At 32.1% G+C, this 25,926-nt stretch overlaps 1 protein-coding gene across 2 annotated transcripts in view; it reads left to right on the top strand.

Annotated features, from left to right (window-relative positions):
• LOC122520939 (zwei Ig domain protein zig-8-like) overlaps positions 1-12,558 on the top strand; it is a 299,078-nt gene extending 286,520 nt beyond the window's left edge. Inside the window, exons 6-7 of one of the 2 annotated variants that reach the window (XM_043641269.1) lie at positions 10,668-10,836; positions 11,249-12,558. In XM_043641269.1, coding sequence (XP_043497204.1) covers positions 10,668-10,836; positions 11,249-11,340 — 261 coding nt within the window. In that variant the 3' untranslated portion in view covers positions 11,341-12,558. The remainder of the gene's footprint in view (positions 1-10,667; positions 10,837-11,248) is intronic. The other variant, XM_043641270.1, reaches the window with a different exon arrangement.
• The last annotated feature ends 13,368 nt before the right edge of the window (positions 12,559-25,926 follow it).

Raw genomic sequence — 25,926 nt, forward strand, 5'->3', positions numbered from 1 at the left:
TTAATAATAATAATAATTATTATTACGTCTTACGATTCTTGCAAATAGATATTCCGTAATCAAAATCGAAAAAAATTTTAAATAAAACTTGTAATTTATACGACACTATATACAGAATATATTATTTTTAAAGACATGACCAAATATATTTTTATTTTACGAGCAAATGTTTCAAACAAAAAGTCTTGAAAATAAACTGTAATGATTATTATAGTTATTTTATAAAAAATATTTGAAAGATACGGAAGCTAATTTAAAAAAATAGAAATTGATCATTTAAATCTAACTGAAGTTATCAAAAATATTAACACGAATCGAACAATCAACTAAAATGTTTATATTTATATATGTGAATGTTAATAATATGTTCTAAGCTGGGTTAATTAATTCTAATCGGGGTTACTTCTTATGCATTATTTAACATTCTATCACGAAAATGGAAGTAATGCGAGTAATAGGAATGATAAGAATAATTGGATTTGAAATTTTAGTTAATACGACTGGATTTGAGGGAATATATTTTGTATATACATATATAAAATATACAGTTATACAGTCTCATTCTTCTTACAACTGTAACATAATAATAGTAATAATAATAATAATATAGACGATAAAATGGAGAAGAATAAATAATAAATAATAATCTTTTTTTAATTCTATTTAAATTTATCTGGAAAATATTTCCACATGCTCATTGTCGTATTTTCTACATGGAATTATCGAAGGCAAACTCTCAGTGTCAAGAACATGGAATATCGAGTAGAATTGGAGTTTTTAGAAAATCAAGGAGACACAACAGGAGAGAACTTTGAAGCAAGATCGATCGAAAACGAGAAGATAAACGTATATATATACATGGGTATGTGTATATCCATACGCACATATATACATACTCACACAGACGTTAATAGTCAAAAGAATGTTGCCTGTATTTGATTGCCTCATTTATGTATATACACTAGGTATATATATACTAATGTTAAAGGATTGTAAGCTACTTCAAATATTTTACATTTGGAATGAGAAAAAAAGAAAAAATTTACATTCAGTCGTTGTAAATTTATTTTACTACAAGAACCAATGTTACTCATTCTAATTATTGCATTTGCCATTTAAACTTATATCAACAATGAATCAAATAGTACATTTGAAATTTTTTATATAATTTATCTTTAAATATATAATATTACGATAAACTAATAGATGGATAATTTCATTCTAATAATAATAATAATAATAATAATAATAATAATAATAATAATATGATCTGATAACGGTGATATTTTACATAGTACACGAATATGAATAATAATATAAACTCATATCAGATAATTCACAAAATGTACTTATACTTAAATAATAGTTAACGTAATACAATATTTTAAAAAGACTCATGCATTTAACATGAAAATTAATTAAATTATTTGTAGAAAATTTGTGAAAAAAATTTTTTTTCTCCTCGATGCTTGAGAGCAACATTTTGAGTTATGAAACCGAAGGACGCTATCTCATGTAAACACATTTCCGAAAAGGCGTAATCTTTATTTCGTTGACTCGCATTCAAATGTAAGTGGGCGCTTTTAACATTCGCATGCCGAGCCCACCGGCACGTTATATTTATGACTGTTTGCGTGTCGGCTACCAGTAGAGTTTCAAGAGCCTTGGGCTGTTTGTGAGAAACTGAGGGCGAACGATCGAAGTCACTCTTCGTGTCGCTCACTAACCTACAACATTTCTCTCTCTCTCTCTCTCTTTCTTTGTCCCCCTTTTTCTCTCCTTCGAGTACTCATAGATCTTGACAAGTTAGAAAGTTCATTAGAATGCAGCTTGCCTTGTATTTTGAATGCATACAATTTTTGTTTTCGTATTTTTAATGTATCCTTTTCACGTCTCGATTAATTGTTCCTAAGTAATCCAAATGAAATTGAATTAGTCATCAATTTATTAATAACATTTCAAAGAAATTGTACGTTCGGAAACAGTCGTGTATTCTTAGCGTATATTTGAAATGCGTGCCTCAGTCATTTAGAAAATTTCGAAGCGCTAATTTTCGCACCTCCCCACTCTTCATGCCCTCGCTATGCACGCCCTGCTGGGCCCGCTAACAAAGACGCTCTTCTTATTCTTCAGTTAGACGCTCATGATAACACATCTTAAGCAACGAAAAAGTGATATATCAAACGAAATAAAAGTATCCTTCTGTACTTTCATATAAAAGCGAGGTAAACCGTAAAGGCGGCATAGTGAGCGAGAAGTGAGAAACGTGTTCCACATTGGTTGGACGCCATTCCTTATTGAATTTGATGTATCATACAGGATTTTTATGCCACAAGGCTTTTCCCTGATGAGCCAATAAAGTATTACGATTTCTATTGGCTCAATCACGTCTTTAATTTATTATTTTAATTGAAGCCTTATCTTCCTCATCACTAGCTTTCGCAATCACTAGAGAACTCCATGTTGGAAGAATCTGCGTACATACAGAAATAATCAATAATACATGTATAGTGAGTTACAGGACTATTCGCACCTGCTCTCAGTGTAAATTTTAAATAATTCATATTTGTTTATTGTATAATTTTCAAACTTTCAAAATCCCTATGCACGAAACCTATTTTAGGATTATTAAACTTTCATATAAATATAAATCTTATTGCAGAAGAACATTTTATCGTTAGAGAAATATAATTTTACTAAAATGATCAAAAATTGGTTTTACAAGAGTATTCGCATCTATTCAAGACATGATAAGAATACAATGATTATTTTTGTTAATAATACTTGGTTGATATTCCCTTGCATTTTATAATGCTTTCAAAACGATTAAGCATATTCTTGTTAGACCAATTTTCTTATCAGTTATGTAAAATTTTATTTCTTTTATAATAAAATGTTTTTTAGCAATAAAATTTATATGTAAAAGTTTAATTATCCTAAAATATGTATCTGCCAATAAGAATTTGGAAATATTATATTAAAAAAAAAGAAATTGATTGTTTTATTATAAATTGACAGTGAGAGTACGAATACTTGTAGGACTCACTGTACATTAAATTTAATATGTTAAAACTCTGTGGAGTAATCGATCAACAAATAATTTTATTTTAGATCAACTTTCTTGTTTAAATTAAACGAAAACAGAAAATGAAAAATACAATTAATGGTATAAACAAGTACATACAAAATTCTAAAAGTTTCAGTCGGAAATATAAAGTGCATGAACGTTTCCTATTCTAGTAAATACCATGGATATGATTAAACACTCGGAAAGAAGGAAGTACAAAATGTTGGACAAACGGAAAGAGAGGATATTCGATGGCGCGAGTTCGAACGATTACCTTCTAGCGTGCCTTCGAGTCGTTGATTCCAAGCGAAGAAGCTCGAAGCTCTTAACTTTCGATAGGAATACTTAATGAAGTATAACGAGGACAAAGCTTCGCGGGGTAACATCGAAATATCGATCGATCCGAATACTAAAGTTCCACGAAAGAAAGAAGCAAACGTTTCTAATGATAGGAACAAGAAATAACTCGTTATGAGTAACGAAAACCATTTTTATCGATTTTCTATAGAAACGTTGCATTTATTTTCTCAACTCAACGTCGTTGACATAGAAAATGATTCAGAAAACAAAATACACTAAACTCATTATAATTTTCTATAGATATTGGTATATGTATTAATATTTTGTATAATTAATTTTGTATATTTTATATAATTACTTTGTGTAAATAACATTATAAACAAAAACAATATCAAGTACTTATTAACAGTACTTACAATTAGTTCTAAATTAATTATAAAGTTTTGAATAATATTCTTATATATGGAAAATACGTATTAGTGTTCCATACATAACAATATGTTATACAATAATGTTTTATAGTATATTAACAATAGATATACCGGGTAGAAGCATTTAAAATAGACTAACTAAATAATTCGATTTCTATTACTAATAGAAACAAATCTACCAAACGAAATTTATTTAATAATATGAATATCTTTACAAACAAATTACAAATTTTCTATATTTATATCTAAAAGAAAAATCATCAATTTCGCAACGATCAAAGAAACAAGAAAATTCATTCTTCATTCATCCATCTCCTCTTTTTCACAATTTCTTTCAAGAAACAAGAGAAGGTCGAATAAAATTTCTTATATTTTTTTCTTCTTCCTCTTTTTCTTCTTCTTCTTCTTTGAAGAAGGGTAAATTTCGAAAGAGCAAGCTGCTGGCTTCTAATGAGAACACGATAGAAAGAAGATAGAGATACGAAGAGAGAAGTGCAGAAATGTCGTCGTTATACAAAAGGACGAGCTTGAGATAAGACAAAAGTGGCCGCTGGTGAGGATTCAGAGGAAACGAAGAAGAGGAAGGGATTGGTATCTACGACTCCTCTCCAATGGACCATTCACTTCAAGATGTGCTATGAAGTTGTCGACGATCTCGCGGAACGCCAATCTCTTCTTCCCTTTCTCATGAAAACGCGTAATGAGGTTGACGAGAATCTTCTCTCGGTCTATCTTTCTCTTTCTATCTATCCATCTATCTATCTATCTTTCTCCCTTCCTCTCTTTTTGATTTTCGTATCCTTGGCCCTCTTGATATCAGTACGAAACTTCTTCGTGCAAGTACCTTTAAAGACTTTACCAAATTACGGCCAACTGAAATTATCTAACTTGCTGGTCTGATATAAACGTTTAAATGAGAACAAGATGAGATATAAATTTAAACGATGTCGATGTTATTACTCATATCGTGCATTCGTTCAATAAATCTACATCAAATTTTGTATCATTCTTAAAAACAAACTTTTTCGATTGTTTCCTTTTTCTCTTTCATAATAATTAAAATATTTATTCTTCTGTTTCCTACGTTGTCAAAAACGACTTGGTATTGTGGGCAATGCCTAGGCCAAGCTCGCATTCCCTCAAAACCCTACTTTCCCTATAACATATATATATTTATTTAAAGATATAATTTGATAAAATAAAATAGGATAGAATCGTAAGTGTCTATAATTTCTCGAATCACTAATTATATATCGTCGCATCTTACACTATTTTTCACGTTGTACTTCTTAAATGATGTAAAATTATTCTTATTCGTCGTACTTTTTAACATAACATCATACAAATCATACTCCTTCTAATCTTTCAAACAATAGACTCCCTTTTCGTCTTTTCGTTACATGTATGTATACGTCATCCCCCTCCATCGTCTATTGTCTATCGTCCATCGTCATTTCTCTTCGGTATCTTTCTCCTTAACCTTCCCTTATTTTAGAATCCCCACTCCGTTCCATCGCGGATAACAATTGATCTTATGATCGCTTTGTTTTCAGTCACGTACGCTATAAGCACGCACGCATACATACACATACAGTCTCATACATTCATACTCATACTATACACACGACAAAAGAAAGAACATCTATCGTAGCTTTATTTTAAAAAAAATCGATTTTAGTTATTTTAGAAATATTTTATATGCACACTTCCAATAGAGAGAGAGAGAGAGAGAGAGAGAGAGAGAGAGAGAAGAGTAATCGTTCTCTGTTATCTATGTCTTAAGTTTCTTCTGTTCATATGAGACAGGAAACATTGCTTCCCGTTCACTCCTGAAGTTTTCCTATCACACGATTTTCAAATAAATTTATTTTCTTTTTTTCCTTAGCGTAGTAATTAATAATGTTATGAATAAATAATCACCTGAAAAAGGAAAATCACTTTTGTTTGCGTATAATAATAAATATTTCTACCATCGCGTATTACACCATAAACCTTAGGAATTTCGTTAACAAGTAACAGGTATGTGTGTACCTTTCTAATCATAAAAGAAAATGAATTTCTAATCCCTTGACAAGTTTAGCAAGTAATCCAAGTAGATATTGGAAGTATTAACATTATACACACATATACGTATACACAAAAGTCGGATTACGATGAATTAATCAAAGTATAAAAATATCATCGAATAATAGTAGAAGAGTAAAGGAGAGAAACAGCTTTAAAGGTACATGTACACACTTGCACTAATTAAAGTGCAGACGTATCGAGGTCGAAGGAGCGCCCGCGCGTTATAACGCCGAGCAGATTAACCGTGCAGTTTTCGACGAAACTTTGGGCATTATTCCAGCGTATCCGCAGCAACAATGTAGGATAATAATAGAACGGAAGGAACGTGATGCCGCTTATTAAAGCCCTCGTGCTTCAACTTTCTCATCCGATTAACCAGGATTTGAATCGTACGGGTAGCTCGAGCGAATGAACGAACGAACGAACGAACAAACGAACGGCCGTATACCTACCAACTGTCTGAGTTATTATGAGAGACAATGCTCTCTTAAGTACCTTTAGTTCATCATAAGGATTGATCACAATCGATAGATTCTATGAAGGAAACGACAATTATGATGCATTAATATATTCATTTAATTCTGTCAACTGTTATTCAATCGAAACTTGTGTTAAGATTTTTTTAACTTTTTAAATAGGAAGCTAATTTAATAAAAGCAGAAATGTTTTACATAATAACCTTAAATGCAAAAAGTATTTTGACAAACCGGCCGTATACGTTCAATTTAAAAATTTCACATGTCGTATGCGATCTACCTGAGATCATGTCTATTGGTGTACGCGAAAAAAACTTTGTATTGTGAAGAAATCATCACGTAATCCTGAGCCAACCCCAATGCAATACAAAATAATGAATATATCGTGTTTACATTGACTTGCGTTGTCTTCGAAGTACCACGACAAGTTAACTTGTCATTCACAATTAAACGGTTAATGAGTGACAAGAGAATCAATGGTTTTTTATTATTTTAAAATTTTTTTCTTAATTACAGTTGGTTCATAATAAGACGATAATGCGAATGATTTTGCCAAGAAAATTAGTATTAATACCTTTATTTTTGACTATTGAAACAAAAGTTTTGTTAAGATCCCTTTAATGAATGAACAGTAATTATGAATAACATAAATCAACTTTATTTATCATTCATAATTTATCTATACAGTATGCTGGAAATATCTCTCTATTGCAATATAAATATATAGAAACAAATAACGCATGGAGAGATAATTTTCGTATATAAAAAAAGAAACAAATATCATCTCCTCCACCTATATCATCCATCGAGTATATATTTTCATCATAAAAGTTCGTGTCGTTCCATTCATGTTATTCCAGATAACAAAGCGGAAGGAAGACAGCTTCGCTTATCAAAGTTGTGAAGCGTGAGCTTTCCCATCTGATTAATCACAGGTAGGATCGTTTACACGATGATCTACGTAGTGTACGATACGCCAATGGGAGGAACTGTCCTTCCGAAGGACGATTTTTCAAGATGCAGATTAGCGTCTATAAATCGTCTATTCTCGAAAATCACCTAGATTTTTCTTTCGCACGATCGGTAATACGAACGATTTCATATTCCTACGTAAACATGAAGAGGAAGTTAAAGATAATAAATAGTTCGTGATTTTAATGGCTGAAGTCACGATAATGTCAAATAAAATAAACGATTTCTTTCAATTCTCCCATATGAATCAATTGCTCTAATGATTTATGTATTTGAAATAATGATCGATAATATAAAAGATATTAATTGATCTATATTCTTAATAATTCCGGTAATTAAATAGCAATTGTCTAAATGTATTATATTGTCGAATTTAATTCCACGGGCCAGTAAATTATATAAATAAACAATTATATTCGATAATTTAAAGGCAGCATTATTCAATGAAATTAATTAATACAAAAATAAATGAATAATCTTTCTGTGAATGAATAAACATGATCGATTACTATAGATATAGATAGATAGATATATATATATTACATCCTCATGTTTCTTCTGCAATAAATTCAAGCCAGACTATGCACCCCATTTAAAGTCACTTTTAAACTGCACGCGTAGGTCCGGTGAACAGCTGATCATTTATTTATAAATCCGTCGCCGTTACGACGGCGAAGGGTCCAACCTTAACATTTTCTCTTTAGCGTGGTAGATATCCGAACAGTGTGTGTAGGCCCTCATACCTTTTCTGTTAAAGAGACACTCGTGTCACGAGCCAAGTGGAACAGAGAATAAACAGAGACTGTCTAGTACAGTATATGACAATAAAGTCATACGCTTGAGCATCCATATTTCCTGACTCCTTACGAATTTTCTATTAAGCTTTTCTACCAAGAAATTGCTTAGGGAACACACCTTGAGCTTAATATGTGCTTCCGATAATTAAATCGTTAAAAATTCAATGACAGCTTCTTATAATACTACCCACTTTAATTGCTTACCACTAACGTAAAACTCGAACCAACTTCATTTCATACTTTAAGTTTTTTGCATAAACGGAAATAAAACAAACAAAAAAAAAACAGAATCGTAAAATCCATATGAAAAAATGTTGATTTTTCTTTTTTCTCTCTCTTCGTAACTATCACATCGTAAACATCCTAAACGCTCTCGTAAGAAATTTTTTTCAGTACGAAAAAAATCTCGAGAATAAATAGTAACGCGGATATTTAATCAAAATATAATATATCCCACTTTTGACAGAAAATAAATCAAAGAAGAATTTCAAAACTGGTTAAGCAAACAACGTTATAAATTTGATTTTATACCTTTATTTCTAAACGTCCTTGTATATATAAAGCGTATGACTGGAAATAAAAATTACACCGAGAGAAAAAGTAAAATATTTTTCCACGCTCGTTCTAAGTGTACACATGTATCATATATATATATGCAATAGTATGCATATATTTATTACATATATATACACACATTATGCATATATGTATGCATTCACATATGTACAATTCACATATATACTTATGTACGTATATACTTATGTACGTATATGCGTAAAGCAGGTAAACCGTAATAAGAATTTACGGTTAGTAGAAACGTTAATAAAACGTATGCAATTTACCATTATGTTCTCAGGTTTCGTTTATGTCGACGTCTAAAAAAACATGAAAAATACACGAAGAGGGAGATCGACTTACCGCAAGGGGAAAAAAAAAGAAAAGAAGAAAAAAACGGGTTTTCACAAAATTTTTCCTTATCTATCATCATAAGCGTTTCCTATCACCCATGAGATAAAGATAACTCCTCCGAATCTTCTCCATAAACTGAACGAAATCGAGACGACGTCATGGCGTAAATTTTATTTTATGACTACTTTCCGATCGTGATACGAATGAACAGAATGACAGGGAGACAAGAAAACTTCCTTCCCTTTTAGATCGTGTGTGACATCAGGGACTTCCGATAGAAAATCTTCTTGGCTTATCTTTTCTCTTTCTCACTCCGTTTTTTAAAAATCAGAAAATGTCCAACGAAAAAATTAAAAAAACATTAGAAATCACATATACAACGATTCCAATGATTTTATATTAACAATCATTTTCGAAAATCTACAAAATATTATTAATGATATCACCATAATTATATTCGTTTACATATTTAATTTTTTTTTAAAGTATTCAAATTAATAAATATCGAATATTCATTAAACTTTCGAAAAGCAAAATTTCATTGCCTATACGAAATTTGTTAAATATTATTAAATATTATTAAATATTATTATAATAATATTGATATTAAAACACTAGAATATTTAAAAATTAATAACAACAAGTTTTCGTAGTTCAGACAATCAATAGTAATAAAATAATCATAAAATAAAGTATTTTTTTCTTCAAATAATATATTAAATAATAGAATTTTACTAAAAAATTAAAAATAGATATTAACAAGTTGACTGCCGCGTAGGTCACCGGTGACCTCAACACGTACAATAGTAAAAATACATAATTAGAGTAAATATCGATACTGATAAATTTTTAAATAATACCATTGTTTTTTTAAGGGTTTGAAGAAATAATGGCATACAGAACATGAAAAAATAATTTTAGTATTACAAGGAAAATATGCATAACTTGTAACGACGTTTTTTCTTTATGTAATTGCTTAATAAAATGCAATCTTCATCATCAAAACATTTCACTAATTATACGTCGCTAACTTTAACTTAAAATCGAGAATTAAAATATTTTTCGAGTTTCTTATTTGTATAACACCATTTAATTTATAACACAAATAATCAGTAAAAGCTTTATTGCCAATTTTCTATAACATTTTATAGTTTTTCGCAGTGGTGAACTATAAGCAGTCATATTTGATCAGATAAATCAACTATAGATTTCCATAAATTCTAATCTATTACCATTTTGGACAGTTTGAAACAACTGATAATCACAAAAATGGTCCACAGTGCCTCGGAGTTCACTGGTGACCTCGCCACAAATAATGCATTAAACACAATTATAAAACTCTCTTTATCTGCTGTAAAAAAAATTTCAACAATATATGCATCCCATAATAAAAAATTCATGTAAGCACCACGGGCAAATCACGTGAAATGCACGCGGTAGTCAATGTGTTAATTTAATAATCCATGCTATCTTAAAATCAATTTAATAAAGTCATGACTTTATAAATCTCTGATAGCATCTAATGGAAGAAAATAATGAAAGAAAAAAATAAAATTAGATAGGGCAATAAAAGCTAGGGCTCAGTGTGTTTCTGATCTCTTTCAGTTTCTCGATTAGAGATTTAGAAGTTTGTCTGCTTTTGTTCCAGATAATTAGCTACGACTCAACCAGAGGTGGCGTGTCCGTGGTCACGGAGAAGGGTGAAAGTACGACGAGTTTCCTCCTCGTCCAGGAAGCCAAACCATCAGACTCTGGACGTTATACGTGTAATCCTAGCAATGCTCAGCCAAAGTCGATTACCGTTCACGTACTCAATGGTGAGTACACGATCATTTCCTTTTCCGATTTTCCCTTAACCTTTTTTTCCTTGAGTATCTCTTCTAACAATAAGTTTTTATCGTGCTACTCGATCTTTCTTTTGAGAAGAATCTCAGACTTAGCACGACACGAAACGAGTAAAGTAAGAAAGGAAGGAACCAAGGAAGTAAGGAAAGGAAAAATTATAAGAATGAATAGAAGAAATAGAATGCACTTTCTTCGTGTAATAAAACGATCTTCTTAAGTTAAAGCTAGAGGAAAAATGAAATAGAAAAGAAAAACAAGATCAAACGAGGAAGAGAAAAAGAGAAAGAAATTACGGTAGCTTTCTATACTTATCTATCTCTTTCTCTTTTTCTTTCTCAAGTGCTAGACATTTTCAGAAAATTTAAGTGTTGTCCTCTGTTTCAGGAGAGTATCCCGCGGCAATGCAGCATGGCGGTCAAGCGAAACAACCAAGACTCTACTCGCTGCTACTTTGTCTGTGCCTGCTTCTTTATTAAAAAAAGGATGACAAGAAATAAAGAGAAAGAAGAGGATTCGTTTTCTCTTCGTCTGTCTCTTTCTAATTCTGTCTCTCTCTCTCTCTCTCTTTCTCTCTCTCTCCCTCTCTCTCTTTTTCTATCTCTTTGTCTCTGTACCTTTTACTATCTATTTAACTCTACTTCTTTCCGTTTATCCAAACCCATAAAAACTCGAAGAAATCCCATATGAAAGGAACATATAATGTGAAATTTGTCTAATCTTTGGAAACAATTAAACGAAGAAATAGAATGGGAGAGAGAAAGAGAGAGAAAGGGGAAGAAGTTAAAAAAGAAAAGAAGAAAAAAATTTTACGTAAAAATAAATACTGGCCTTTTTCAAGAACACGGATTCCTTCCGCGGATTCGTCCTTCTTTCGCAACCTTTAATTTAGTCCGCAAAACGCTGAAGTAATGAAAAATAGGAAGACGAGGAAGACGAAGAAGATGAAGATGAAGAAGAAGACTAAATGATGAATCGTTGTTATCCCCACCCCATCAATATCGTGACTTTTATTGCGGCGTATCCACGGAGATGAAAAAAATACATACTCAACGTCCTTCGACTCGGTACTATAATAATCGAAACATCCAATGAATTGTTCCACATTCAACGTTCATCGCAACGACGAATTTTCTTTCTTCCAATATCGAGAATACGTGATGCTCGAAATTGTTATCATGATCATCCATCGATCCGACCGACCGAATTAATCAATCTCGATCACTCTTGTCTTTTGATTTTTATGAAGTAATTTTAATTTTTTATTCACAATTATTAAATTCATTAACTTCGTTTACCTATCATCGTTTCTACATACCTCGTATTTTTCTTTTAATCTCTTTTTCTTTTTTCTGTTTTCTTTTTTTTTTCTATTTCATTTCGTTACATTTACCTGAAATTTCTTTTTCTTCTATTTTTTTTTCTGTTCCCTCGCAGTTTTTTTCCCGCAGATAAATCGTAGCCACGTAGCGTCGATTTGAAACTCAATGGAAAATGATCGAACGTATATAACACATAGGTAGGTATAACACGTGGAAAATACTCGGAAGAGAAAATGGATCGGTTTTGTTTCTATAATGGAACCTTTTTATTCACCCTTTCTCTTTCTATTTTTTTTTCGCTTTTTTTTTCTTTTTATCGATAATCGATCGCAAATACGAAAATGAATGGGCTGACCGTTCGAAGATGGAACAAAAGAGGGGGAAAAAAAAGGATATATAGATATATTGGTACGTGTAATTCGGCTAACACTAAAGAACCTGGGGGAAGCATTTTTAAATACGCTCATACTGCAAACAGGTGTAATTCAATCGAATCACTAATCAGCTCTTCGGACGAAAACGATGGATTGTATAGCTCAATCTTGTATATGAAGGGTACTTAATTGGATTGTCATCGAACGAACGACTAATTAAGATATTCATTTTAAAAAATGATTTCTACTTTTATTTCATATCACCGAAATTCATAATAAGATCAATTTTTTATAGAACAGAACGGAAAAGATCAGAACATTTCTTTGTTTTTACACAAAATTAAAAGTTTTACGTAATAAAAAATAGTCGGCTGTTTCTACACACAAAAACGAAGAGAATATTGCGTTTATCGTTAATTAATTTTACTTATTCAATGCTAATGTCTTCAAACGTGACGTTTAATATAACTTCAAGCTGTAAGAATTAAATAAGGGATGGATAAGAAGGGAAAAAAGTACAAGGAAATTAGAAATATAAATAATGAATGAAAAAATCATTAAAATATTTTAAAGATAAAAATTTTCCGAGACAATTGGATAACCAGACATTAGACGCACAAGAATTATCTTTTCATCTGATAGTATCGTGCCGGTGAGAGTAGAAGCTGATTAAAAAACTTTCCGATGAACAGTACACAATGGTCCGAGTGCGCGTTAAGAAATATTTCTTCCGTTTCATCGTCGTGCGAATATTTAAGTTCTTTTCTTTATTCAACTTACTTTTTCTTTTTCTTCTTTTTCTTTTTTTTTCTCTTCAACTCTTATTATAAATCGATTCGTTTACGAGAACAACCTTACGATTGATACAAACTATTTCAATTCATCGATTCTAATCAATTTCTACATCTTTTCTTTCTAATTTCTTTTTACCAATGAGAACTTGTAATCTATTGGTTTTTTCAAATTGAAGAAGATAATATTTTAATAATAAAATGAAAGAACGAGAAAATTAATTTAATAATAAAACAGATTTGAATACAATTAATAAATCTACACATACACACATACACACACACACAAGCAACATGATGAACATGATAAATGAACAAAAAGAAATACTTATAAAAATAATTATTGAAATATTATATTTTGTGTGGTAATAATTAAATGATACATACAATTGAAAAAGTACTTACATCGAAGGATATACCACTCGTTTTTATACACCTCCGTTAATCTAATTAAGGAATTGACTTCGGCTCGTTCGATTTAATGATCGATACACGCATATTTATCATTCATTTTACCGCTCGATTGGTATTGAAAGAACACGAAAAATCGATTATTACTAGGGAATCTACACAGATATATATTGTACTCGTTCTTTCCCCCTCATCAATCAAACTGGACGTGATTTTCGATCGGTCGTCATCGTGTGTAGCTACGCTTTTAGGACGAATCGATAATGAATATTTTCAATGTTACAGATAAAAAATATGTTATTTTTTGAATTGGTTATTAAAAAAAACGTTTATGAATCGAAATAAAAGTAGAAACAAAGAGACACCATAGCTACTGTTAATTGTATGATTTTTCTTTTTTCATTCTCATATTGAAATAATATTTTCTGCATTAGTTATTAGAAAAAAGGTATAGGAATCAAGAATAAGACAGATGTAGACAAAAATGAGGAAGAAAGACTTAATGCTTTCTATTAAATTTTTTGTATATTTTTTCTTTTGCTTTTTTCTTGACGAATAATGTTTTTTATCAATGACATTTGAAAAAGTCGACTTTCAAATTTGCAGCTTGATTATTTCGTCTCTTTACTCTGTCTATCACAGGATTGTTTATCAATAATATTTAAAGAAGTAAAAGCCCGTAATTTCAAGTCTCCTTATCTCATTTTTTTTACCCTGATAGTCGTGTAAACAGTTAATCAATAATATTTATAAAAGTTAACGTAGAAATACCAAGGCTCCTTATCTCATCTCAGTTTTGTATGTCAGTCACGTGAACATTCGCCTTAGATTTATGGGCTCTCTTTTTAAAAGAAGAAAAAATAAAAGGTGACCGTAAACACGACTTATTTAACGCTTAACATAAAATAATCGTTCTTAGGTAAGGCGATATTTTACAGACACAGGGTGGCACCGGTTTTATATTGTTACATGGAGTTTCCGTGAAACGATGTACGTACTTACACGTTTAGTATGACAAATAGTCTCTCGGGTACAGTCATGAAACTACCGCATAAACGAGCTTCGATGTTTGTGCTTTTGCTGTATACAACTTTCCACTAGGATCAACTCGTTTACTCCCATCGACAAATAATTCACGTAAGCTCTGTGTATACACACATATACATATACATATATTTAGTAATATTTTTTAAAGATAAATTTTGAAATGAAAACCGTCGCCCAATTTTGAATCCCGAATTAGATATGAACGAACAATTTATTCACTACAAATTTTTACATACATTTCTTTTTATATGAACGTTGAAAACGGATAAATTAAATATACGTTTAGTAAAATACGTTTTTTTCAATAGTGATATGATATTGCAACAATGTCTAATTTTATAAGATAAATCCAAAACCTTAAATGTATATCAAGTATAATAATATCTTCCAAATACTTTTGATGTCATCGTTCATATAAATATTATATAAGTTATCTGCATTTTATTCTTCCTTAAAAGAGAAAAAATAAAAAAAAAAGAGATTGAATTAATCGAAAAATTGAACATTTTCAAAATTCATATCGTATTTGTGAATTAAACGTATGATATGTCGCAATAAAATGTTTTTCGATATAAATATTCTTTTTCGATGATACCTAATTTCATTGAAAAAATCCAAAATACGAAAATATCATTTATAACGACTATAATAATCTCTTTTAAAATACTTTTGATATCGTCATTCGCATAAATGAAAATAATTTACTTTTTATTCTCCTCGAAAACGAAGAGGCAAAAAGAAAATCGACACGTAGAAAATTTAAACGAGCTCGTGCAAAAACCGAACTGTCATGATTTTGGCATATACTTTAAAGTTTTAATTCGAGGGCTGAATAGGCAAATCAAAGAGCGTATATGTACTCACTTGCTAACGGTCACTTTATCGGCACCAATTAGAACCACCTATATTATTCGTTGAAAACGCGTGCACGGACTTTGCAAGAGAGACGCTGGGATTTCACGTTACAATTTATAAATTCATTGCATCGTGCTCGTGATAAAACGAAATATTGGAGATCTGCAGACAGGTAGAAACGAATGATTCATTAGTAGCTGTTATTGTTGCAAAAAAAAATCGAAAGGCGTACTATAATCTCTGTAAAAATTAATTTTACCTACTCGAATTTATTTTAAATAAAAAAAAACAAACTTAAAAACACGATTTTTTCTCTTCGAGTACGTTATGAAATCTTTATTACGTTGATATATTTAACTTTTTTACTTTAGCCCTTATGTTACTAATTACATATATTCTTACATTTTATTAAGTTTTATATGATTTTTCACCGTAAATACAATTGTTACCTCATATACGAAATTTATTTATTTTGTTACATTTAATATAGCATATAATTTTATTAGATAGCAATATTGTATACCGTATACTATTATTTATTTTTTGATAACAAAATTTTGGATCATAAAGGGTTAGTTAAACGATTAAAATATAAATAAATATCAAAAAAGACGAAAAAGCGTAGTCAAATAAATAAATTCGAAACAAGAGTCGATCGAGAAATTGTATCATAATAAAAAATCAAATGAATGAACAGAGATGACATAACTTAAATAATTGTCAAAAATCGATGCGATGATCCTTCCCAGTTCTACGATATAAATACATTAAATGTGATCACGTGTACGCTATACGCATACCTATACAAACGTATACAAAATAAAAGGGCCAATAACCCTTGGCTCTCTTTTAATCGCGTTTACTCGAATGTAAATATGTATTTAAAAAAAAAGACGATCGATTTTAGTCGTTTAGTTACCAATCGACAATACGATGGTGACGATATATCGTATTGCCGTTCTACTATGATTCATTTTTTACGATACCAATGTATATGTATATTTCGAGAAACGTATAAAGAACTTACAAAAAAAAAAGTCGTAAATTGAAAGAAATTTTATATCGTATTTTTTATTTTTCTTTAATTCTTTTTTTTTGTTTTTGTTAAATTCATATTCTCCATTCTTATCTAACTATCTGGTAAAAGAAAAATTGTTCAAAGTTAAGATTTTACATTTTTCAAATGACATCAGAAATAAGACAAAAATACAGACAAAGTTTCTTCGATAGATATCTCATAAAAAAAGTGCATACAATTTTTATTTGTCCCGATGCACAATTATGCATTTCTTTCGATTTACGACACGACGTTCAGGACTGTGTACGTGCAATTAAAAAGTTTAGAATGTAAACGAACGAACGTAAAAAAAAAAATAAAAAAAAATAAGGAAAGGAAAAGCCATATCGGCGTGAAGAAAAGGCATTACGTATAAAACGGAATTGCGTTTTAAAAACCTAAGGATCTCCGGTAGCATGGTAAATAAAAAAGTAAGAAGAAAAAAATTCCTTTCCTTTTCCCCCCACGAACCCCCTCGAAAAAAGATTTAAGAAAAAAAAACAATCGAGATTATAATGTTCAACGTAAATACTACTATCGATTATACGCAAATATACATATGAGAAAAAAGAAAATTAATTAAAAAAAAAAAATAAATAAATAAATAAATAAATAAAGCACTGTATATCACACTGTACCACAATTTATCGTCATTGTAAGAGAGAGAGAGAGAGAGAGAGAGAGAGAGAGAGAGAGAAAGAGAAACGTCTTGCGAAAGCTTAGAATTGTGAAAATGATCGTCGATGTAAAAAGAAAAAAAAGAAAAGAAAAGGCAAACTAAGGTAAAACAAGCCGAGGAAGGCGTCGCGTCATCACTACGCTCCGTGGATGGGTTAAAAGACTGTGAATAATATACATAAATGCATACATACATATACCTATACAGATATCCCGTGTGTAAAGACGCCTACAAGAATTGGTATGCGTGACATGAAGATTGAACGAAGTGGTGGATGGAAAGGTACGAAAGAAATGAGAGACGTACAGAAAGAGAGAGAAAGAAAGGGAGAGAAAAAAAGAAAAAATAAGAATAAGGGAAAAATATAAAAAAGAGGAAGAGAAAAAAATGTTAAGAGGAAGAAGTAAAGAAACAGAAGAAAAAGAAAAAAAAAAGAAATAAAAAAAAATACAAGAAATAAAAACGAAGGCAACATGCTTTTCGCGTACGACGTTGTTTTTCCCCTTGAATTTTTTCAGACGATCGTCATCGTCGTCATCGTCGTCATCGTCGCCGTCGTCGTCGTTGTCGTTACTGCTGCTTCAAGTAAAACGCGGTGTGAATATTTTTCAAAAGCCCCGCAGTGTCTCTTGCAAAGAGAAACGACGATGACGACGACGACAAAGACGAGAACTACTATGATGGTGGTGTACTCGTCTCTCGATGGAAATTTTTCAAAAAGAATGACAACGTTATAAGAATCGTATCACGTTGCCCATTCCTTTGTCGATGGAAGTTCGATAAATAGATCATCGAAAAAGAAAAAGACAGAAAAAAAGAAAACCTATTCGAAAATTTGAAACTGCTGCTATGTCGAATTATCTAGGAAAAAGTTTATCACCTCTCCTTGGATTCGTTCGAGCGTTCAAATTAATGGGCGATTTAACGCGCCGATCGGCAGGGTGCGAGGAGGAGCGTTCGTTAAATTTACCGAACTTCTCCTTCCGCGTGCTGAAAAGATAAGAACGATATCCGCGTGTATGTGAGCGTGAGTGTGCGTGGGTGAATGTGTTTGTGTACGGAAGAGAGAAGAAAAAAAAAGAGAGAAAGAGAGAATGCGTGTCAAAAGAAAGAGATTTTGTTCATAAATTTAAACATACATACCTACTTGATGCCGCGCTACGAAAAAAAAAGAAAACAAAAATATAAAAAGACACACCTCTTCGATTCATATCTCATCGTTTTAAGAGAGAACTGTGTGACAACAAATTCTGATTAAAAATAAAGCTATGAAAAAGAAAAAGGAGCGAAAGATTAATATAAATGATTAAAAAGAAATGAGTAGCATATATAGTATACTAATCGATGTAAATATGCTTCGAACCCTGAAATGTTGAACAGAACCAAAATTATATGAACGAAATAAATACCAAAATTAAAAATATGTGAATTAAAGAAGAAGATGAATTATGGAGAAAAATAATAGGAAGAAAATTCTGTCCAACTTAAATTGCGATACGTAGACGTTCGCCTGTATGAGAGAGAAAGGGAGAAAAAGAAACAGAGAGAGAGAGAGAGAAAGAGAGAGAGAGAAAGAAAAAGAGAGAAGGAAAGAAAGCGAAGAAAGTGAGAGAAAGTGAGATTGTAAGAAAGAGAAAGATAGAGAGAGAGAGAGAAAAAGAATAATGATCCTTTCTTGCTCTCTTTCTCTCTTTTGTTACCTTTCTTTCTCCCTCTCTCTTTTCTCCCTCCTTCTCACTCTCTTCCCGTCTCTGTCTCTCTCCCTTATCTTCTCTCTTATTTCTTTTGATAGAACCAAAGGCGCGCGCGCGTGTGTGAATATGTAAGTAAGCGAAATAAGAGAAAAGTGTTATATCGAGAAACTCTCTCTATCCGGATATTACGAAATTTAATTGAAAAAATGGTCGTTGCGAGAGGATAAAAAGGAATGCGAGGGAGGAGCAAGAGGAGATCGAAGAAAGAATTGCCAATGGTGGAGGTTGTAAACCTTTTTCTTTTTCACCCTCTCTCTCCCTCTTTCTCTATCTCTCTCTCTTTCTCTCTCTTTCTCTGTCTCCCTCTCTGTCTCTTTCTATCTTTTCTCTTCTTTTTGTCTTATATACTCTTTAAGCCAAGTTATCGAACACACTTGAAACGAAATACAAAAAAAGAAAAAAATAGAAAGAAAGAAAGAAGGAAAGAATACTTGAGATAAGAGATCTCGATCGGTTTGAAAAAGAGAGAAATTGAAACTATCCATGGTAAAGTCGAACGAATACGATTGAAGAAACTTTTCAAAGACTATATATCGAAATCTTAGCTCTTTAAGATCTTTCCGAAAATCGTTCTCCACTTTGGTCAAAAAAAAGAGAGAGAGAGAGAGAGAGAGAGAGAGAGAGTTAGAGATAGACTGAGAGAAAAAAAAAGAAAGAAAAAAAGAGGCAATCAATTCGAATGACTGCGGAAGTGATCCCTGTTGTAAGTGCACACATATTTGTTTGCAGATTTTCGATCCAAATTATCTTAATCGATTCGAACGAATTTTTAAGAATTTTCTTATCGTCAAATAAAAAATCGATTACATTTAGATTTGTACAATGGAAAACAAATTTATAATTACAATATAAATAATTAAAATATAATTAATTAAAGTGGGGAGGGGGTTAGAGAGAGAAAGAAAAAAAATTAATATTAAAATTTGGAAAATTTTGAAAAAGGTTCCTACTCGCGTGTTTAATATTGTAACATCAATTTTGAAATTCGATCATGACAGAAGCCGAGTGGGATTACTTCTCATCGTTGGAATGAACACATATGCGCCTCGAAGGGCTTTTACGTTCGACTGGGTACTTTCAGGAAAGCAAAGTACAGAAGGGCTACATATAGATTCGTATGTGTTCGATCGACTAGTCGTTTGTTCGAATAGAACGATAAATTTCGAACAAAGTATACGACGAACTCGGCCTTCCTAAATACATATGTCCGTTCTACAAATTCGATCAAATAACGTTCATCGATAGGTGAACATAAAAATGTAAGAACATGTATAATATCAATTCTATACTTAGATCTATCTTGCTCCGTTGTGTGTAAGTACCGTACGATTTACTTGTATAGATAAGTGAGGAAAGGATGAAAAAGATAGTAGAGAAGGAGAAGGAGGAGGAGGAGTAGGAGGAGGAGGAGGCAGAGGAAAAGGATGAAAAAGTAAAAAAGAATAAAATAAAAAGGCAGAAAAGAACGAACGAATAATTTTTCCAAAAACAGAAAAAAACAAAAAATATTTTGTTTAGCGAGAAACTGATGTTATGTTTTTTTGACAAATAGAAAGAAAATCCATCGGTTTTCATCTCGATCCACTCCTCGATCCACCTCCTCGAGTCTCGTCGTCGACCTCCAAGTCCAGAACGAAAAAAAGTAAAGTAAAATAAAATAAAGTTAAATAAATAAATAAATTAATTAATTAATTAATAAATAAATAAAAAGAACGGAAAAGAGAGAAATATAAAAAAAAAAACTCAAAGCGAGAAGGCGACGACTTTTAATTCAACAGTTTTGCTTTTCTCTCTGTTTGGATTTTTATTTTTTCTTTAATATTTTTTTGTACTATTTCTTTTCTATTCCCTTTTCAGGTTTTCACGTCATTTAGTTAAAAATCACCGACCGTAACGTTTATAGATAGGCTAATATACTTAATAAGTGTTTCATCTAGCCTACGATGTATATTGTATCTATAATCAGAAATAAAAAATTACCGAAGAGAAACAATGAAGAAATTTATATTTATCCGGTCCAATGTTCAATGATAAATATAATTAGTATCTGAATATTGTTATTATAATTAATATTCTTTGCATTATCATTAATATTATTATTGTAATTATTTTTATATACTTCCCATGAGATTAAAACGTTCTATAATTTTATTATTAAATAATGCGACGCCTGCGACAGACAAACTGTTATAATACAAATTTGAAAATTAATGGAAACGTTTTGTAATTCAAATGAACACGTAGTCATTATATAGCTCGTTGGAAAATCCATAACAATTATAACAATCGTCGTTCGAACATCAAGGTCGAATAACGAAGAAATTACCGTACGTTTCCCACTAGCAATCATACTCGGACATAATGTAGGATATTCCATAAATATACAACACGGCGCGGATTACGTTAAGTTATGCAAATAATGTTCGATCGCTAGTGACATATTATATTTAGAACTGTTGACGTTCGTCACGGTCTAGTGTCAAACTCGATATATTGTTTGTTCGTCACGAAACAGAGCTTTCCATGACTTGATATTCGTCTATCTCTATCCCCCTCTCTCTCCTTCTCACACAAACATTTTATCATTTCCCTTAAGCTCGTAATAAAAATATTTACAATAGATACATCAAGAAGAAGAAGAACAGCAACAACAACAACGATAAGTAAGTAACAAAGACAATTAATCTCAAATCAAAGAATACAATGAGTATTCCTATCAAATAAATAACGACAAATGAGAGAGAATAATTAAGGTGCGAAATTAAAATTAGACATTCTTTAGGGTAGGGTAGGGATAGGAGGAAACGGGGGAATAGGAATGCTCGATAAAGCTCTCGAAAAAGGGCCGTCGAGTTGAAAGATAAACGTTAGACACGCGACACATGAATTTGCACGAGCAGAGATGCATTATCTGAGAGTGTAATATGACATCGTCCGTTGGTTCCCCGTCCCCTCGATTACTGAAGGCGAGCTTGCTCGCAATTAGACCACCTGCGGTTTAGTCCCGCTTGATCGCGCCGATTACCTATTCCATCCTGTCGAGTTCCAGCGAACCTTTCAATTATTTGACCTCGAGCTCGCGATTTGTTGCTGTCTACGTACGCTTTCTCTCTCTCTCTCTCTCGCGGTTTTCCCGAGTGAAACAGGAAACAAAGAGGTAGAGAAAGAAAGAGAAATAGCGAGCGAGAGAGGGGATAGGAAGAGAAGTAATTGCGTTTAAGAGAATTTCATTGTTCCAACCTAATTACATGAAGACACCAGCGTTGATTAAAGAAATCAACGGGATTGAGTTTTCTGTCTATTTTAAAACACTCACCTCCCCTTCTCCCACTACTTCTTTATTTTAACCTTCTTTATCATTAATATTCTAAAAACAACTATATATCAATCATTTACATCTTTTACATACACAAAATCATTGAAATATAACATCAGGGCAGGCAAGAGCTCTATATGAGACGTTGAGTACCAAAATGCATGAAGCTTCATTTTCTCCAAAAATACCTAGTATTTGGTAATGAAACTAATACATTTTTAAGATCTGTCTTTTATTTAACCTACAAATATAGAAATGTAAGGATCCACTTTCAAAACTGGTTTAAAGCAAATTGACAAAAATTTGTATATACAATTTTTTAAAACGTTTTTCTTAGAATCACAGCTAATGAGGCTATTCCATTCTGGTTTTAAACGCCTCATATATTCCTGTCGGTCAAGGAGAACAGTTGAAGCAAACGGATAATCAGATAAAATCAAGATCATACGTCGAGATTTATTCTAATCAGTTTAATCTAACCATTTGTACGCGTATATGTGCATATATTTTGTATGTAACTGTATGTTAAATGTATATGTATGTGTTTACGCTCGCGCGTGCGGGAGTTGGCTCGCGTTTGTGTATGTTTGTATATGTGAGAAAGAGGAAAAAGAATGAACTGTAACATATCTCGAAACTCGTTGTGTTTATTTCCGAGATCCGAGTTGAAAATTCGTAGAGAAAGGCCTTTCGAGGACACGCGAAAGATAGACAGAGAAAGAGAACTGTAATCGCATTACAAACACGCAAGCCGCGAAATGAAAACACTCTGTAACTTTTGCAGTGCATATAAATGCGTCCGACAACGTAACAACCAACGCCCTGAGCAAGTTGTCATCCTCGACCGATGCTATTCTATCTCTATCTCTATCTCTATTTCTACCTTTGTGTGTGTGTGTTTCTCTCTCTCTCTCTCTCTCTCTCTCTCTCTCTCTCTTTTGATAGACAATGCACTCGCGTATGTCCACGATCGTTATTTCCGACGGTGATCTCGGTCATTTCAAAATCGTACATGCGTATACAGTTGCTACTGAAAAAAAACCTTTCCTTTTCTAACGATTTATTTAACAATTTTTCTTCAATAAATTTTGTTCGGATACTGCATGAATTAATTCCATTTCATTGAACTAAATAATCTGAATATTACGTATATTCATCGTTAATCAATAGGAAATAAACAAAAAGATAACGATTACATTTATTCGCATGAAACGTTTCATTCGATTTAAAATGAAAATAAATATTAATCAAATCGAATATATCTAATTACGATAGAGATCTGGCATTGATAAAGTTTCTCACTATGTAATATATATTATCCGTCCTCACGTTCGAATAAAAATCTTCATTTCTCAGATTTTGCGTTAAAAAAGAAAAATGATATTTTTACCGACAAAAATGAAAATTAAAAATTTCTAAAAAAAGATGTATATATAAAACCAAAAAAGATGAAACTGAAACGATGTTAGATATTTTAGTAAACCGTTGAGATATATGATTATACATGTATACCCCAAATCTACATACGTATAAATAATTTTCGAGATATTATCGATTAGGCAACGTGAACTGTCTCTAACTCTTTCATACTTTTCATCGACGTTGAAAAATGTATCAACGAAAAAGTTCACGGATATATATAGAGGAAAAAGAGAGTGATAGAAAGAAAAAGAAGGAAAAAGGGGAAAGAGGAAAGAAGAAAGAAAGAACGATCATAGAGTGTAGATACGATCAAAGTCAATTACAAGAGCTGACTAACGAGGACGGCGAGAACGAAGTATGGAACGAAGGAGGTAGTAGAACAGAAAGAGAGAGAAATTCGCAAAACGACGGGACGGATTAGTAAAAAGGAAATTCCGTCGGCCGGGACTGGTTGTAGTACCTGCGCGCTCGTTATTCAGATATCGGTAGTCGGACGGATAAGGGGTAAGAGTGAGGGAGTGAGTGAGTGAGTAAATGAGAGTAAGAGAGAGGGAGAGCGGGAGGGAGGGAGAGAGAGAGCTTGGCGCAGCGCGCACTTTCTGTGGTATTGATTACAGCCTCCTATCCAGGTGCACAAGCAGGGTCAAATCTGCCCCTCTCTTCTCCACTGCTCCTCTTTTCCTCGTCACCCTTTCTCTCTCTCTCGCTTTTTCCCTCACTCTCTCTCTCTCTCTCTCTTTTCTACCCCTACTACTATCCTTTTTCACCCCCCTCCAGCTTCCTCGTGTGCCTAACCCCTCTCCCTCTCTCTGTCTCTCTCTCTCTCTTGGTTCTTTCCTATTTCCACTACCATCCGTCGTCTCTCTTCCTCTTACCCTCTATTACTTTTCTTTCTCTTTCTCTATGTTCTTTGTTCCCCTTTTACTCTTCACTCGACCTCACCTTTCCATTTCACACCTCATCCACCTGTACGCATGTCGAATAATCGGAAAATAACACTACGATTTCGAGATACACATCGAGCATCTCTCTCGCTCAAACATTTTTACTCGACTTACTCGAACGAATGTGTGTCTAATTAAAGATATTATTTTATAAAATGGAACTATACGTGAAAGAAAAGAAATATCAAAGTTCTTGTTGTTCTTGGCAATTTTAATATCGATATGAAAAAAAATTTATGAAAGGATAATGTTTTAATATATAAATTATAGTGAAATATAAATCTAATTAAAGATCGATAAAATAAATTATGATACAGGATAAATATAAGAATATTGTTTTGATTATATTTAAATGGAATATATTTTCTATATTCGTAAAAAAAGAACGAATATGTCCAATTCTCAAAATCGCTAGTAAACGTTCTCAGCATCGATTAGCATTACCTGCGAACTCTAGGAGGTACTACGATACACATCGCTGTTCACTGGGAAGACCGCGATCCTAACCTCCTGGTTATCTAATCTTATAGTACTAAAAGGAGTTCAACTTGGAAACTTCGAACGTACACTTCTTTTTATTTTTTCTTCATTTTTTTTTCCTCTTTTTTCTTTTCTTTTGGTTTCCTAAGGGAGATACGTAATAGCTTATCGCATCTTTTTTCTTGTGAAAAAGAAAAGAAGGCGAAAATCATGGAAGAGAAAATGATAAGGGAAAATCAAGAGAGAAGCTAGTTGATACTTTTTCGAAAATAAATATCGACACCATAATAAAATTTGACTAATGCTTTCAGCGCTAATGAAAAAGATTATTCTCATCGAGCAAGCCACGAAGGTTATAATTTTTTGTCGGTAACGCGTATGACCTATATAATTATATTCGGTAAATGTACACACAAACACAGACATACATACCACATAACGAGTCGTTCGTTAAACGTTTCACGAGTAACTCTAAACCACCAAGAGATTCCTATCCCTTTCATCAAGCAATGTCCAAGCAACGTCCAAGCAACGTCCAAGCAACGTTCCTCCTAATTCGAAATTCTAATCCAACGATCCGAAACATTTCGATAGGAAGTAGAATTGGAATCTG

Source organism: Polistes fuscatus, unplaced genomic scaffold (genome assembly GCF_010416935.1).
Source record: "Polistes fuscatus isolate 324 unplaced genomic scaffold, CU_Pfus_HIC Scaffold4, whole genome shotgun sequence".
Lineage (NCBI taxonomy): Eukaryota > Metazoa > Arthropoda > Insecta > Hymenoptera > Vespidae > Polistes > Polistes fuscatus.